Below are 15,519 nucleotides of genomic sequence, written 5' to 3' on the forward strand. Positions count from 1 at the left end.
GTATTTCTCTTTAAATCAACAAGTTATAGAAATTTACTTTCGATATCTGTATACGATAAGATAGTTGGTAAGGATGTAAACGAGCTGAACCAAGACGAACAGTATTAAGCTCGATCTCAGCTCGTTTAAACTATATTCGGGCTCGAGCTTGGCTCGAATTGAGCTTTTATTACAAGACTCAAGCTCGTCTCGTTTTGAGATTATCAAGTTCGGCTCATTTTGAGATTATTAGCTCGATTATCATAGTTAACGAGTCTAATTTGTTAAGTAAGTTCATGCTCGTTTTCGGGCTCATTTTAGAGCTCGTTTTAAGATTCATTTTAGAACTCATTTTTTGATTCATTTTAGAGCTATTTTTTTTTTTGCTCGATTTAAGATTCGTTTTAAGGCTTATTTTTTGGCTCGTGAACCTACAAACGAACATGTTCGTGAGCTCACAAGTCGAATATCCTTAAACTCGAGCTCGGCTCAATAAAACTGTCGAACTCAAAATCGAGCTCGAGTTCGGCTCGATAAGATAAACGAATGAATTCGAACGAATTTTTTATTGAACCGAACTCCGAATAACTCGCAAATCATTTGATTCATTTACATCTCTAATAGTTAGTATCCTGCTTGGTGTCATATGATGTATTTATCATATTTTCAATTCACAAATTTTCTTCTATATCATTCATAACATAGACTATTATTGTCCTCACAGATTGGCACAATTAATACTTACATGAATAGTTACTCTAATAGATCTTAAAATCAATTTTCAATAAGTATAAAATTTTTGGTGCCTAAATTCCTCCATACAAAGAATCGTTGCGCTAGAACAAATACCTCCATGATTTATATCCTTATGTAAAATCGCCCCTAAAGTGACGGCTTGGTCTTTTGCTCCAATAAAATGAACTATTATTATATTAATTTTTGTCTCTAATAATTGGATAAAACTCAATTTTTAGATTTTTTCTATTGAAGAAGTCTTTCTTTGATTTTCAATGAAAAAAAATTTGAGAATGTCGAGTTCGTTCATATATCAAGTCAATAAGTCGGGTATATCAATAAATCACATGTCAAAAGAAGATTACTCAAAAACGTTCGACAAACCACTCAAAGTAAACGCCGAGTCCGACCACACCACCCATTGACTTCTGGCGCATCCAAGTCACAGAATACGAATACAAACCGATCGAACCTGCAATTCAATACATATCAAAAAGTCAACCCACATGGAAGAAGAAAAACCTACATTACCATGCAACGTTAGCTTGGTCCACCAGAAAACTTACACTAGAACTATTAAATAAAATGTTATGATCATAACTAGAAGGTTTCTAGTTTAATTATATTTGATTAAGTTAATGGTCATTCCCCAAATAGCACGTCTATTGCCACCTCTGAACAAATAATATATGCATTACATTATTCAACGACAAGCAAAGCCAGCAAAGTGCACTAGGATCAATAATTAAATACAGGGATTAGTTATTAGTGCGTGTCCTCTGTTACAACCATGGGCATGAATGCTTAATTTAAACAATGAGAGATCCACCATCTGTAAACAACAGCTTGCAAATCGCTGGTGGTCATAATTAGCATATCCTTTGTCTGTTATCTAGAAACAATCCAACTGTGTCCTCCCTCTCAGTTATCAGCAGCTCCAAGTTGCTCATTAGGTTTTGTAAGTCAGACAATCTGTTCACCAATCAGAGTGCAAAAATTTCCAGCTGAAGTACACGATAGAAAAGCAGTGAATGATGTTTACCTGGTCATATGTTCGTTGAGATGAATCATGTTGAATTGCTTGTATGTGCAAAACTAACTTAATCTCCTGATTAATGCATGTACAGCTTCATGAATATCTTAAGATTCTGATACTAGGCATCATTGGGCTTCCATGTCGATATTGCATAAATGATTCTTCCCTTCCACCCCTGAATCAACCACCGATTATCTTCACCGATAACAAAATCCCTGTGGTAGTTGGTTTTCACCTTATGCTTCGCTTTCTTCACAATGTCAGGGTTGAGTGGGAGCTGTTCAAACCCAGCCCTGAGATTTCTAGCCTGCCACTGCTTATAAGTCTCGGGTCTTTCGACCCTTTCTGATCCTTCACATGCTATAACATTAAGAGCATCTCTGCCAAAGAGATCCCTCTCAATCAACAGCCTCTGTTCATTGTGGCGTGCTACATTTGTTTCGAGCATGTCGAATAAAGCAGAATAGTGGAACAGAGCTTCTCGGAAGCGTGTGACGAAGAAAGGAGCACTGTAGGACCCATTCACTACTCCATGTATAAAAACATCAGGGTTCATCCTCCTTATCATGTTCAGGACCCTATTCCTAGGGCTGTCTACAACCACAGTCTCATCGACCAGATTTCTGAAGCGGTATAGGCAATTGACAACCACAACCTCATCTTTATTAATGTGAAGATCCTCGACCTGAATATTTTCCCATTTAGAAGCGATAGCCTGATACTCAAAAGGGATATTAAAACTCTTGGCATAATCTGCTAACCTACACCCTGTCTCTTCTATTCTCTCTGTGGGACGGAAACCTGGTTGCGGTACATCAATACCAGTTATCCGCAGACTTGGAGGGCCTCCATCCCTAGTTGAGAGACGCTGGATAAGGCATGGCCATTGAAATCCAAAATAAATACCAAAGTCTATGATGTGCACTTTGGATGCCTTATCTGCCACATTAAGGATTGTCTGATTAGCAAAAAAGTATGAAATTCTCTTGAAAGGACATGCAGCAAGATATAGATGATAGGCCTTCAATATATCTGTGGCAGTTGCCCTTTTAGCCACAAGGGCATGATAAATCTGACTTCCAGTACCAGCCAATCGGGCCTCAAGACCATCTGCAAAGCAATATGCCAGCCTCTGAGTTGCATCTCCATCCGGGGAAGAATGTTGTCTAATCTGCTTCAATAGTTCATCAGCAGTTTGGCGGTCATCTGCTGCCACTGCTTGAGCACAATGTATAAGAAGAGTTCTAAGATCCACCACTTCTTTCTTAGTTTGTTTCTTTCCTTGTGTCTTGCCACCATTTGATCCTTTTGAGGAACAATTCTGTGCGATTTTGATAGCTTCATTCTGCTTTTCTTCCCTTAGGGCGGATATGTTCTTTTGGCATTTGCCTCTCTGGCAAAGCAAAATCATGTCAAACATTTCTGACCTCACCTCTCCCTCATAGAAAACAGCTGACTGCTTATTGCTCCTTCCCTCTACCAAATCCAGGTCATCTCGGCTTGGATTTTTACGACCTCTAAATCCATATAAGAGAGATTCTCTATCCTCCAGCTTTGCCTTTGTAATGAATGGCCTATCTACTCTCAGTAGCTGTGATGATGAAACATCTAAATTGATTGCCAATTTATCATTACTAGGAAGGAACTTGCTCGCTTCTTCAATTCCTTTCTTGAAATGCCACGCTGGCATGCTTTTGAAGAACAGACTGGGAGACATGGAAACATCAACAACAGGTTTCTTTTCGCTGCTGATACTGTTTGAAGAGTTTGATGGAGATGGAAACAAATTACTAAAGGAACTAGACCGTGAACTCAAATCGTGGCCATTGTTGGAGTCAGAGATAAAGTTATTGCCAACAAAGCCATTAGCTTTACTTGTACCACTGCTAGCACATAAGTTACCATTTTCATGATTGTCGGTAAAATCGAGATTCGCCAAGCTTTGCTGAACTTCAAGCGGTGATCGCTCTGGAGATGGTGGGTACTTCTGGCTAAGGATGTCATAGAAGGGTTTCTCTGCATCTCTAAGGGCTGACTCTTCCTTATAAGTGCTGACCTTTCCATCAATATCTTCCTCCATGAGAATTTTGCTAATATAGCTAAGGGACATGTCTGAACAGAAGATATCACCATCTTCCGGGCTATCTCCCTCAGTGATCGTGCTGGTGCTGGATGTGGGATTGGCCCTTGTGTTGGTGTCAGAGGACATTTGGGGCAATTCCCCACTGTTACTAAAACCTAGATAAGGCTGCGGTTCTCGCAATCCAATAGCCCGAAAAATGTTTTGATCAGAGAACGAATCATCATAGCTCCATCCGCTCATCATGCCGGAAAATTCCTGAAGACCGGAATCCATAATCATTGAGCCGAAATAGCCCCTGCAAAACCTAACTTTTATAGATCATGTAGTCGTCAAGCCTAAGACGTCACGAACTACCAATTGTCAAAACAAAGACAAGAACCAGAAGGCCCAAAAAGAAACCTACAACTTCGACACGAACAAAACATCCAAAAAGCGGAGTCAAATCAACAATTCAAATTCTGAAAAGAACCTTCAAAGTCAGTAGCTGCACGCATCAAATCTCCATACCAAAAACGAATGAAAGCTAACTTAATGGGAAGAACAAGAGTCAAAATATTAGTATCCGCCCACTAAGATCAAGCAAAACTTCAAGGAATCCTCCTATGTATTCATGGAATCATTTCGAAAATCCACAAAAGAAGCAAAGATGGTAAGTTTACTTTCCATAAAGCTACAGATAAGATCGAATCAAAGACTGGCGAGCAGGAGGATGAGAAGCAGGAGGGAAAGCAAACCTCTTGAAGAAGGCGAAGCCCGGAAGAGGCGAAGTCCTGTCGAGCTCGCGAAGGAGAGGAGCGAGGCCCTTTTTCCCCTTCTCGGCGTAGGATTATAACAATCTCATTTATCGGCGCTTTTTCTTCCCTTCGCAACGTGATGGAATCGTCTCCGTCCGATGGAAATTCAACAGCTCGATGTGCATTTAGTTCGCCCATCAGATCGTGGTAGTGTTCATCGGACTAATTTAATCAATTATACCCACCGAGTGCATGTCTGGGTGGGGGCCGCGTGAGTGCTGAGTCGGCGGTGATCGGTGGGTGCGGCGTACCGGCCTCGACAAGTGTGGAAGCTCTTTCGTTTCTCGCCTCTCCGCCGACTAAAAACAAAAACAAAACATTTCATTTTTTTAAAATATTTTATTTTCAACGTGGTTATAATAGATATGACTAATTATTATAAACGTGTGAAATAGTTAATATAATTTTATTATGGTTGGTATTTGCCCACGTTGGGACATATACTAGAGGTGGAACAGGGAATTATAAGATCATGATCCTATCATGATCCTATCATGATACTAGAGGTGGATCTATAATTTTTACATCTTTGTTATCTCTATAATATACATTAATCCTATCAAAAAAGTTAAGAAGATGGTTAGTTAGATACGTAGTTCTGATTTTAACTAAAAGAAGATTTCATATTATCTTGTAAAATTGAGAGTATTAGTATCGAATCAGGGAAGAAGTTCTCAATATTGATCTTTCGACACTCAAGTCAGTCTTCGATTCAATAGAGAAGAATAATAGAAATGAACAATAGCTTAGAGTGTATAGAATAATGAAGTATCATATACCTCTGTCGTTGAATGAAGACCCCCTTTTATAATGTCACTGTAGCGTCTGTGCACGCATCCCTAAAGTACGTACATATTTTCCAAAGCATCCTAGGAAAAGATAAGTCAAAAAGTGTCTTTGACATCTTTCCTTAAGTGAACACGCAAATCTCTGATATGGCAAACTAAAAGCTTCTAAAATACTGTTTGCTTGCTCGATATTCTCTGTTGTCGGCGGTACAAACTTCCAAAAGAGTATAGTAAGATATGTATGCGGATCTTGCTATAGGTTGACCGGGAATCGTTCGGCCGAGACGTCACCAGCTCGGCGATATAAAGTAAAGTTGTTGTCCTTCACTCGACTTTCCTGTTGTCGGAGGGTCGTCTTTTATCTGATCGGACATAAGATCCGATCGACGAGGACAGTGGACCGGGAAACTTACTATTTGCCTCTTAACCTCGACCATGAGTTGTGGAGATAGCCATTCGAACAGTCACGTCCGACTAGCATTGAAGGCTCGTTCGGCCAACCTCGCCTGATTTGTACTCCTGGGCCTTTGACCATTTTGACTTTGACCTCCATGTTAGCCGATCTTCATTACTTTGACCCAATTTTAGAGGGTCCATTTTCATTATCGTATCACAAGCCTCTCCTTCATGTCTAGTCGAAGAATACTGCAAGTCTGACTGACTAGGCAATTAGTATTTAACTCTTCTTCCCAATCGGGCGTTCTAGGTTTTAGAGTCGTAGCTTGGTGATCACAATCACTACTCTTACGACTCTTCGAGAAGATGATCTCCTCCCGCTCGTGAGACTCCAAGAATGATGCTGCTCAGACTCGATGTGGATGACACTTAGCCGCTTGCTAGCCTTTTCTGATTTCTTTCTCGAGTGGTCACCCATACTCGGTGTCTTTTAATTTATGCTAGCATGCCATGATTTATTCAAAATCGTTCAAATCTCTAGCCATTAATGTAAAGTATATCACACATGCTTTTTAATCATACATCTGCTGATAATCTCCATTCCTCATTAATACCATCGGTGATTGGATGTCACATGTAGCTTTTTCCTTCCGTCGAATGTGTGATGTAATAGGTAACTGTTTGAATCTGATGTGATGGCTGTCTTTTCGAATTCGACAACCTAGATTAAACTTCATTTTCCCAAGCCCTTGATTGGATGGCTTGGGGCGACCATCGATAAGATTTTTAAATCCTTTATTTCTTTCTTCACTGTAACACACGTTCGTCTTCATCTTCACCTCCTTTGCTTCTTGCTCTTTGTTCCTCATTGGCAATTTTCTTTCAACAAGTTTTTTTTTTCTTTTCTCCCTTCAATGTTTGATGGTGTGTTCTCTTTCTCCTCCCCCCACAATCCTAGGTTAGTGGTATACCTCCACCTCATTGGACTTTAACAGTGATGAGGTGGACTAGGTGAAAATGGCTTATCACATCCCTGACGAAATCACCAAGTCGGCTTTCCTTCAGCCTACGATCATCCTCATACATCCCATGATAGTTTTCTTTCTTCATTTAAGGACCAATTATACGTCGGTCTATAATTTCCTATTCACCCTTTCTTTTCTAAAATGTGTAGATATTTTCACATCCTGTTATCGTAGTTAGTGCCTAATTTCTTTAGGTTACTGTGCAGTATTGTGGTACTATTCCATGTATATGAAATTCCTCTTCTGCCTCGAATTTGTTACTATTTTATTATCCCAAATTGTCCAAGCTGAGCGTCTTTCTCTTTCAAGCCCGAGTGAGGCACCATCTATTTTGAAAAAAATGTCCATGTCCAATAAGTGCTGGATGTCTCACTACTTCTATATACAACTTCTCGACCGACCCGCTGTTTCGATCGGCTGACAAATGGAGCTACCGAACTCCCCCGAGCTGGGAAGATATAGATGGGAGCCAACCTACCTTCAAGCAGTCATGCAACTGGCCGATCTGAAATACCATATCTACAAGCTACTATTTGAGGGTGTCCTGTATATGTTCAGACTGAGTCCCATCCGAGCTCGGCTGCCCGACTCTTTTGGTAAGCTATTTTTCCTTTGTCATTTTCTAATCTAACTGATTTCTTTTTCTTTTTTGTAACCCAAGTTATGTTGAGGGCATTGATGAGCGGCTCTAGCAAACAAACTGATGTAGAAATCAACGCCAAGGGGCGACCGAGCTGGAGAGCCATGGGCTCTTGCCTATCGGCCCTTCTGAAGAGTTGATCGGCAAATCAGAGGTGAGACAGGGGGTAGCCAGCGACGCCACAACTAACACTGGCAAGCTACCTCCCAAGCATCCTTCCATGGTGCCCATAGTTGTTCCTTCGGAATAGCCACATCTGGTGAAGTGCTGATCGAATGCCAATGCCAATGCCGAAAAGGCTCCGGTTGGAGGTCTTGTCCTGCCCAGAGGCCTCTATTCCGCAAACTTTTGTGGCCATGTCGGCTTCACGACCTCCATCAGAGCGGGGTGAAAGTTCTCCATCTGCCATCCCTGAGAGGGCGGCCAGTCTACCAACTCCTCCATCATGTGATCGGATTCCTTCACCATCTGAGTTGCCGATCAGCACCATCCTGGCCTGACCCATCTCTTTCATATCACTTCAGCCGATTGATTTGACGGCTACTATGTCTATAATTTGTTCCACCCCATAGTCCAAGTCCAAGGGCAAGGCCACTTCAAAGCCTTAGATCCGAGCGGCCGTAGTCATATCACGACCATTATCAGATTACCAACTAATGAGTGACACCATCCAAACGACACCAAACCGCGCTCTTCCGAATATCATATCAGAATACAAGGGCCTCTGGCCCAGACCTGGGTGGATATTAGGGCCAGGGCGGTGACAATTCCACCCGAGGAGCTTATTGACAGCTTCAGCCAAAAATTTGAGCGAGCTCTGGCTGTGGAAAAAGACAAGAACCATGATCAGGCTGCCGAGCTAGAAAAGCTTAAGAAGCAAGCCCATAATTTTGAGACACAGATCAGCTTGGCCCTGAGGCCAACGGTCGGAACCTCAGGGCCATCTAGGACCTCGACATCAAGACTAAGAAGGCTCGGGCTCTGGCGAAGAAATTGGAAGAGGCGGAGACGACCTTGGTTGTAGAGCAAGTCGGTTGTATTACCGAGCAGACGAGCCACAAACTCTAACTTAACTAGCACAAATGAATAATCGATGAAGAAGATGTTGAGCTACGTTCACTAAAGGCTGTACTTGCCAAGTACAAGGAGGAGGAGCCCAACCGGTTGGAAACCTTTAGGGTGGAGTACCTTCGTTCCAAGGATTTCAACCAGATGTTAATCGATTGAACCCTCCGACTATTCAGCTATAGCATTAACGAGACCCTTCAACAGCTAAAGGAGGGCAACTCTCTTACAGTGGAGGTCCTTGATGACGTTTATCAAAAGGGAGAAGATCGCGGATACGCTCCCCGACGACATGGTTACCAATCTGGCTTAAATTCTCCTTTAAGTTTGTTGACGAGTTCTTGTAACGACTAAGTAACTTTTGTGTAAATTTTCAAAAGTTTGGTTTAATGCACGCCCGTTCTACGTGTTAGACTTCTCACCCAGTGGATGCACTAATTTATAGCTTATTTCTTTTCTTCTTAGCAACTTATCTTTTATGGTACACTAGAGCAATACGAAGCGTGAGAGCTAAGCTTGTTCAAAACATGGCTGAATGGCACAGAGTCTGGAGGCATGAGAGCATTTTCATTTATAACCTAGTTGGCTACTCGGGAGTTTGTGTTGGTGCGGGAAGCATCCGACGATCGAACCTCAGTTTTGATAATGGCAAAGGGATTCAAAGTTAAGTTTAATTGTTATCTAATGTGTATAACTGAGTGTTTCAGGAAAGTCCTAGCGACCTAGTCGCGGTTAGGCAAGGTGAAAACCCTAGGTCCTAAGGGGTGGTAATCCTAGGTGGAGAAAAGTCCTAGCTGCGGTTAGGCAAAAGGAAAACCCTAGGGGGCGATAACCCTAGGTCATAGGGGGTTGTAACCCTATGCGGGAAGTCTTGGCGGGTCGGCGTTTCGGGCAAAAATCCTAGGGGGTGGTAACCCTAAGTTAAAATCCTAGTGTCGCGAACCGGGTAGAAGTCTGGATGGGTCGAGGACCGAACATCCAGCATGAAGACCGGAAGCATCGGACGCTGAGCAAAAGTTCAGTCGATCTGGAGGATCGAACTGGCAAAAGGTAAAATCTCTTGAGTGGAGTATGTGAGGACGCGTTCTCCGTAGAGGGAATAGTAGGTGTCGGGTCTACCTAGGGTTTCCGGTTGGAAACCCGAAGTCAGACCCGGACAGTCCGAAGATTGTCAATACATTTGTTTATATATTATTGTTTGTGTTCTAACTCTGTTTTACATGAAACTAATACTTTTGTGCAGGGTTAGTACTAACTGGGATCGGTCGACCGAACCTTGGGATCGGTCGACCGAACCTCCAAGCTACCAGATCAGATCTCCAGAAGTTGGACCAGGTTCGACCAGGGATCGGTCGACCGAACCTGGGATAGGTGTCGACTGGATCAGGCCAAGGTGTGCGGGTCAGAGGAGACTGATCGGTCGACCGAACCTTGGGATCGTTCGACCGATCCCAGGGATAAAGTTTGACCAGATCGAAGCGGAGCGACGGATGGACGGATCAGATGCGGTGGAGATCATCTAATCGGTCGACCGAACGTGAGGATCGGTCGACCGATCCGCTTCGGGTCAAATCTGATCCCGAGACTTGGGGATCTGGATCAGACCTTGTAGAGCTATAAAAAGAGGCCTCAAGGTGCAGCTCAATACATCGAATTCCGAACAGAAGTCTTGTGCTCTCGTGTGCTCCGTATGCTTCAACAACGCTCTGCTGCAACAACGAACTGAACCTCCAACGCTCTTCTACTTTCTTGTTCGTTGGTAAAACTTTCTTATTTGCTCTTAACTGTAATTGCTTCTAGCTTGTAATAGTTCAAATTTATAGTTGTTGTCCACCGAAAGCGGTCAAGGACCGCGGGCCTTCGAGTAGGAGTCGAGATAGGCTCCGAACGAAGTAAAACACTCGTGTCTTGTGTGTTTTCATTTACTTTCCGCTGCGCCTATAATCTGTGTTTTAAATCGCTAAAAATAGCCACGAGCGCTATTCACCCCCCCTCTAGCGCTTTCGATCCATCAATTGGTATCAGAGCGGGGTCGTTTTGAATCGGTGCAACCACCATTCAAAACAAATTTTTCGTGGTATTTTTAAAATTTTTTTGGAGTTAATTAAAATTTAGCTTCGTTGCTATATTCTAATTCTTTTCGCTCGTATCGATTTCGCTCGAGGTTGGTGCAACACAACTCGAGTTAGTTTTTTTTTAAATTCATACCGCACTGCTAATCCAGGATCAAGTCCTGGTACATTTGTTTTTTCTCTCTTCTTCTTTGTGTGCAAGTTTGTAATGGCCCTTCAAGAAGGCTCTAGCACTACCCGCCCCCCGCTCTTCTCCGGCGAAGACTTTGCCTATTGGAAGAACCGGATGATCTACCATCTCAAGACGCAAGTTGAGATGTGGATCATCATCCAGACCAGTCTCGAGCTACCACGTGATGGCACCGGAGAACTGGTTTCTTGCACCAACTGGGATGCTAGCATCAGGAAGAAGGTAGAAGCAGATGCCAAAGCCACTTGCATGCTACAATGCGGGTTGACAAAAGAAGAACTGAATAGAGTCAGACCATTTTCAAGTGCGAAGGAGTTATGGAACAAACTAATCGAGCTGCACGAGGGCACGACAGACGCTAAAGTAAGTAAGCGTGATTTAATTTTAAATAAATTGTATAATATTAAAATGCAGGAAGGTGAGACGGCAAACCAACTTCACGCACGCATCCGGGACCTACTCAACGGGCTTCATGCAATTGACCAAAGGATGGAAAATCGTGACGTAATAAGGTACGCACTAAGCGCTTTTCCGAGGAACGCCTTGTGGGCATCCATGGTGGATACTTACAAGGTTTCTAAGGATTTATCTACTATCAAATTAGATGAACTTTTTTCAGAATTAGAATTGCATGAACAGACTAATGCACGTCCGGTCGAGAAAGGTGTTGCTTTGGTTGCAGGTACCAGCAGAACACGTGAATCAATGTCGAGGCGCAAAACTAAGCCCAAGTCCAAAGACGAATCAGACATAGAGGACGAAGACGAAGTTATTTCCAAACTGGTAAAGCTCGTGCGGAAAATATGCAAGTCAAAAAGGACAACTCAAACGGACCAGAAGGACAGATCTGGAGTCACCTGCTACGGATGTAACCAGAAGGGGCACTACAAGCCGGATTGTCCAAACAAAAAGCAACGCAAAAAGAAAGCATTAAAAGCAACCTGGTCAGAGTCCTCAGATGAATTCGAGTCCGATGAAGAAGAACCGACAAGCTTCCTCGCGTTGCCAGTACAAGTAGATATTGACGAAACCGAGTCCGAATTCGAGTCCGAAATCGAGAGCGAGTCGGAAACTGAGTCCGAGCGAAGCCACGGATCCGCATCCGTTTCTAAAGGACCGAACCCCACTGTAAGTGCTTTAATGTCTAGTATTGACTTAGATGACTCAGAAAATTTAATTCCGTACTTGCTTAAAAAGTTGGCTAAATCCAACATCCGGGTTAAGTCGCTCCAAAAGGAGGTAGCAGCCCTTAAGGGAGCAACTGACTCGAGTTCTTTAACTGAGTCAATTCAAATTGGAAGTTCAACTCAAGTCTAACAACTTGAGAAAGAAAATTCCAATTTAAAAACTCAAATTAAAGAACTCAAGGACACGTTGGAACGATTCACCTTGGGTTCCAAGAATTTGGATTTGATTCTTGGAAAATAGCGAGCCGTTTACAACAAATCCGGACTTGGATTTAAGACCAAAACAAAGTTTAAATCATACTTGTCGTTAGTAAATAGAAATAATAAAAATATAATTCAAGCATGGGTCCCCAAGTCAAACTTGGTTAATCAAGTTGGACCTGGTCACTATTGGGTCCCCAAGGATCAGATCCATTTCCTTGATAGACCATATCGAGACTATGATCCAGGGGGAGCAAATAGAAAAACTATCTCAATAAATAGATAAAATGCTTGTTTATTTATTTTCTTTGCAATATACATGCTTAGACTAGGATAGCTTAAGGATCCAGACATAATTTACACTTGCCAGTTAAATCTAGGAGTTTCAAAAAGGAAATTAAATATATATTTTGAGCGATTCTGTCTAGGAAAGGGTGGATGATCTCATACCCAAGAAGGCCTAGAGCCTCGCCCGACCTGGGAATCAATCTTTGAAATACTTATTTAATTGACTAATTGGAAAACCTATTTTTAACTCAAATGTAAATTAATCCTTAGAAACTATTTAAATCAAGATAACCATCTCACAAAAATACGTAAGATTACCTGTTTGATAATTTAGAATCGGATGAGATGGATCTAGGTTAAACTTAGTCTTAAATAAATTCAATTTAATCAAATAAAACGACTTAATTAAATCAAATTAATAAATGAATTTTAAAATTACTAAAAATTCTTTGAAAATTTATTTCAAAATTACTTTAAAAATTATTTTAAAAATTATTTAAATCCTTTGAAAAATTATTTCAAAATTACTTTAAAAATTATTTTGAAAATCATTTTAAATCCTTTGAAAAATTATTTCAAAATTACTTTAAAAATTATTTGAAAATCATTTTAAAACCTTTGAAAAATTATTCAAAATTATTTGAAAATCCTTTTAAAAATCAATTTCAAAATCTTTGAAAAGTTATTCAAAATTTGAAAATCCTTTTAAAAATCTATTTCAAAATCTTTGAAAAATTATTCAAAATTATTTGAAAATCCTTTTGAAAATCAATTTCAAAATCTTTGAAAAATTATTCAAAAATATTTTAAAATCCTTTGAAAATCAATCTTTGAAAAATTATTCAAAATTATTTGAAAATCCTTTTGAAAATCAATTTCAAAATCTTTGAAAAATTATTCAAAATTATTTTAAAATCCTTTGAAAATCAATTTCAAAATCTTTGAAAAATTATTCATTTCTTATACTTAGAATCTAGAAGAAATTTTGTTTTAAATTTTAAAAGAAACACTTAAATTTTAATGGAAAGCTAAGTGTTCACTTCAGACTCATATTTTTTCCTCTCTATTTTGATATATGGCAAAGGGGGAGAGGATAAGGAAATTCAAAGATAAGGAAATTCAAAGGAAATCAAAAGGTATCAAAATATTCAAAACTAAAAGAAATCAGCTTAAGGGGGAGCTTCCATTAAGGGGGAGCTTTAATGTGCTTAGATTTTATTTACCTTTATTGCATTTTTTTTTGTGTTTTTCACTTAACTTTGAATTTCGGTTGCCATAATCAAAAAGGGGGAGATTGTTGGTGCGGGAAGCATCCGACGATCGAACCTCAGTTTTGATAATGGCAAAGGGATTCAAAGTTAAGTTTAATTGTTATCTAATGTGTATGACTGAGTGTTTCAGGAAAGTCCTAGCCGCGGTTAGGTAAGGTGAAAACCATAGGGGGTGGTAACCCTAGGTCCTAGGGGGTGGTAACCCTAGGTGGAGAAAAGTCCTAGCTGCGGTTAGGCAAAAGGAAAACCCTAGGGGGCGGTAACCCTAGGTCATAGGGGGTGGTAACCCTATGCGGGAAGTCTTGGCGGGTCGGCGTTTCAGGCAAAAATCCTAGGGGGTGGTAACCCTAGGTTAAAATCCTAGTGTCACGAACCGGGTAGAAGTCTAGATGGGTCGAGGACCGAACATCCAGCATGAAGACCGGAAGCATCGGACGCTGAGCAAAAGTCCAGTCGATCTGGAGGATCGAACTGGCAAAAGATAAAATCTCCTGAGTGGAGTATGTGAGGACGCGTTCTCCGTAGAGGGAACAGTAGGCGTCGGGTCGACCTAGGGTTTCCGTTCGGAAACCCGAAGTCAGACCCGGACAGTCTGAAGACTGTCAATACATTTGTTTATATATTATTGTTTGTGTTCTAACTCTGTTTTGTAGGAAACTAATACTTTTGTGCAGAGTTAGTACTGACCGGGATCGGTCGACCGAACCTCCAAGCTACCAGATCAGATCTCCAGAAGTTGGACCAGGTTCGACCAGGGATCGGTCGACCGGACCTCGTGATCGGTCGACCGGACCTCGTGATCGGTCGACCGAACTTGGGATAGGTGTCGACTGGATCAGGCCGAGGTGTGCGGGTCAGAGGAGACTGATCGGTCGACCGAACCTTGGCATCGGTCGACCGATCCCAGGGATAAAGTTTGACCAGATCGAGGCGGAGCGACGGATGGACGGATCAGATGCGGTGGAGATCATCTGATCGGTCGACCGAATGTGAGGATCGGTCGATCGATCCGCTTCGGGTCAAATCTGATCCCGAGACTTGGGGATCTGGATCAGACCTTGTAGAGCTATAAAAAGAGGCCTCGAGGTGCAGCTCAATACATCGAATTCCGAACAGAAGTCTTGTGCTCTCGTGTGCTCCGTACGCTTCAACAACGCTCTGCTGCAACAACGAACTGAACCTCCAACGCTCTTCTACTTTCTTGTTCGTTGGTAAAACTTTCTTATTTGCTCTTAACTGTAATTGCTTCTAGCTTGTAATAGTTCGAATTTATAGTTGTTGCCCACCGAAATCGGTCAAGGACCGCGGGCCTTCGAGTAGGAGTCGAGATAGGCTCCGAACGAAGTAAAACACTCGTGTCTTGTGTGTTTTCATTTACTTTCCGCTGCGCCTATAATCTGTGTTTTAAATCGCTAAAAATAGCCACGAGCGCTATTCACCCCCCCTCTAGCGCTTTCGATCCATCAGTTTGGGGCACTTAGCGCGAGGGCTTTGCTCACTTATAATTAGGTCGAACAGCGCAAGAGTCTGGAGGCACAAGAGCATGCTCGCTTATAACCTGGTTGGCTGCTCGGGAGTCTGGTACACTTAGGTGCGAAGACTCTGCTCGCTTATAACTCGGTTAAATGACCCGGGAGTCTAGAGGCGCGAGAGCATGCTCGTTTATAACCCGGTTGGCTGTTCGAGAGTCTGGGACACTTAGGCGCGAGGGCTCTATTGGCTTATAACTCAGCCAAATGGAACGAGAGTCTGGAAGCGTGAGAGTATGC

At 41.8% G+C, this 15,519-nt stretch overlaps 1 protein-coding gene across 4 annotated transcripts; it reads right to left on the reverse strand.

Annotated features, from left to right (window-relative positions):
- Positions 1-1,000: 1,000 nt before the first annotated feature.
- LOC121998123 (scarecrow-like protein 9) lies at positions 1,001-4,749 on the reverse strand. Of its 4 annotated transcripts, none has more exons than XR_006116435.1 (3): positions 4,568-4,690; positions 1,757-4,128; positions 1,001-1,186 (listed from the first exon to the last, which is right to left on the reverse strand). XR_006116435.1 is itself a non-coding variant. In XM_042552883.1 (2 exons), the coding sequence occupies exon 2, from the start codon at positions 4,074-4,076 to the stop codon at positions 1,869-1,871; it is 2,208 nt and encodes a 735-aa protein (XP_042408817.1). In that variant the 5' UTR covers positions 4,077-4,088; positions 4,568-4,749; the 3' UTR covers positions 1,417-1,868. The 4 variants fall into 4 exon arrangements, 2 of the variants coding, with proteins under 2 accessions (XP_042408817.1, XP_042408816.1); XR_006116434.1 differs by lacking the exon at positions 1,001-1,186 and adding an exon at positions 1,390-1,686; XM_042552883.1 differs by lacking the exon at positions 1,001-1,186 and having other exon boundaries at positions 1,417-4,088; positions 4,568-4,749.
- Between the last annotated feature and the right edge of the window lie 10,770 nt (positions 4,750-15,519).

The sequence above is a fragment of the Zingiber officinale genome, chromosome 6A (assembly GCF_018446385.1).
Source record: "Zingiber officinale cultivar Zhangliang chromosome 6A, Zo_v1.1, whole genome shotgun sequence".
NCBI lineage: Eukaryota > Viridiplantae > Streptophyta > Magnoliopsida > Zingiberales > Zingiberaceae > Zingiber > Zingiber officinale.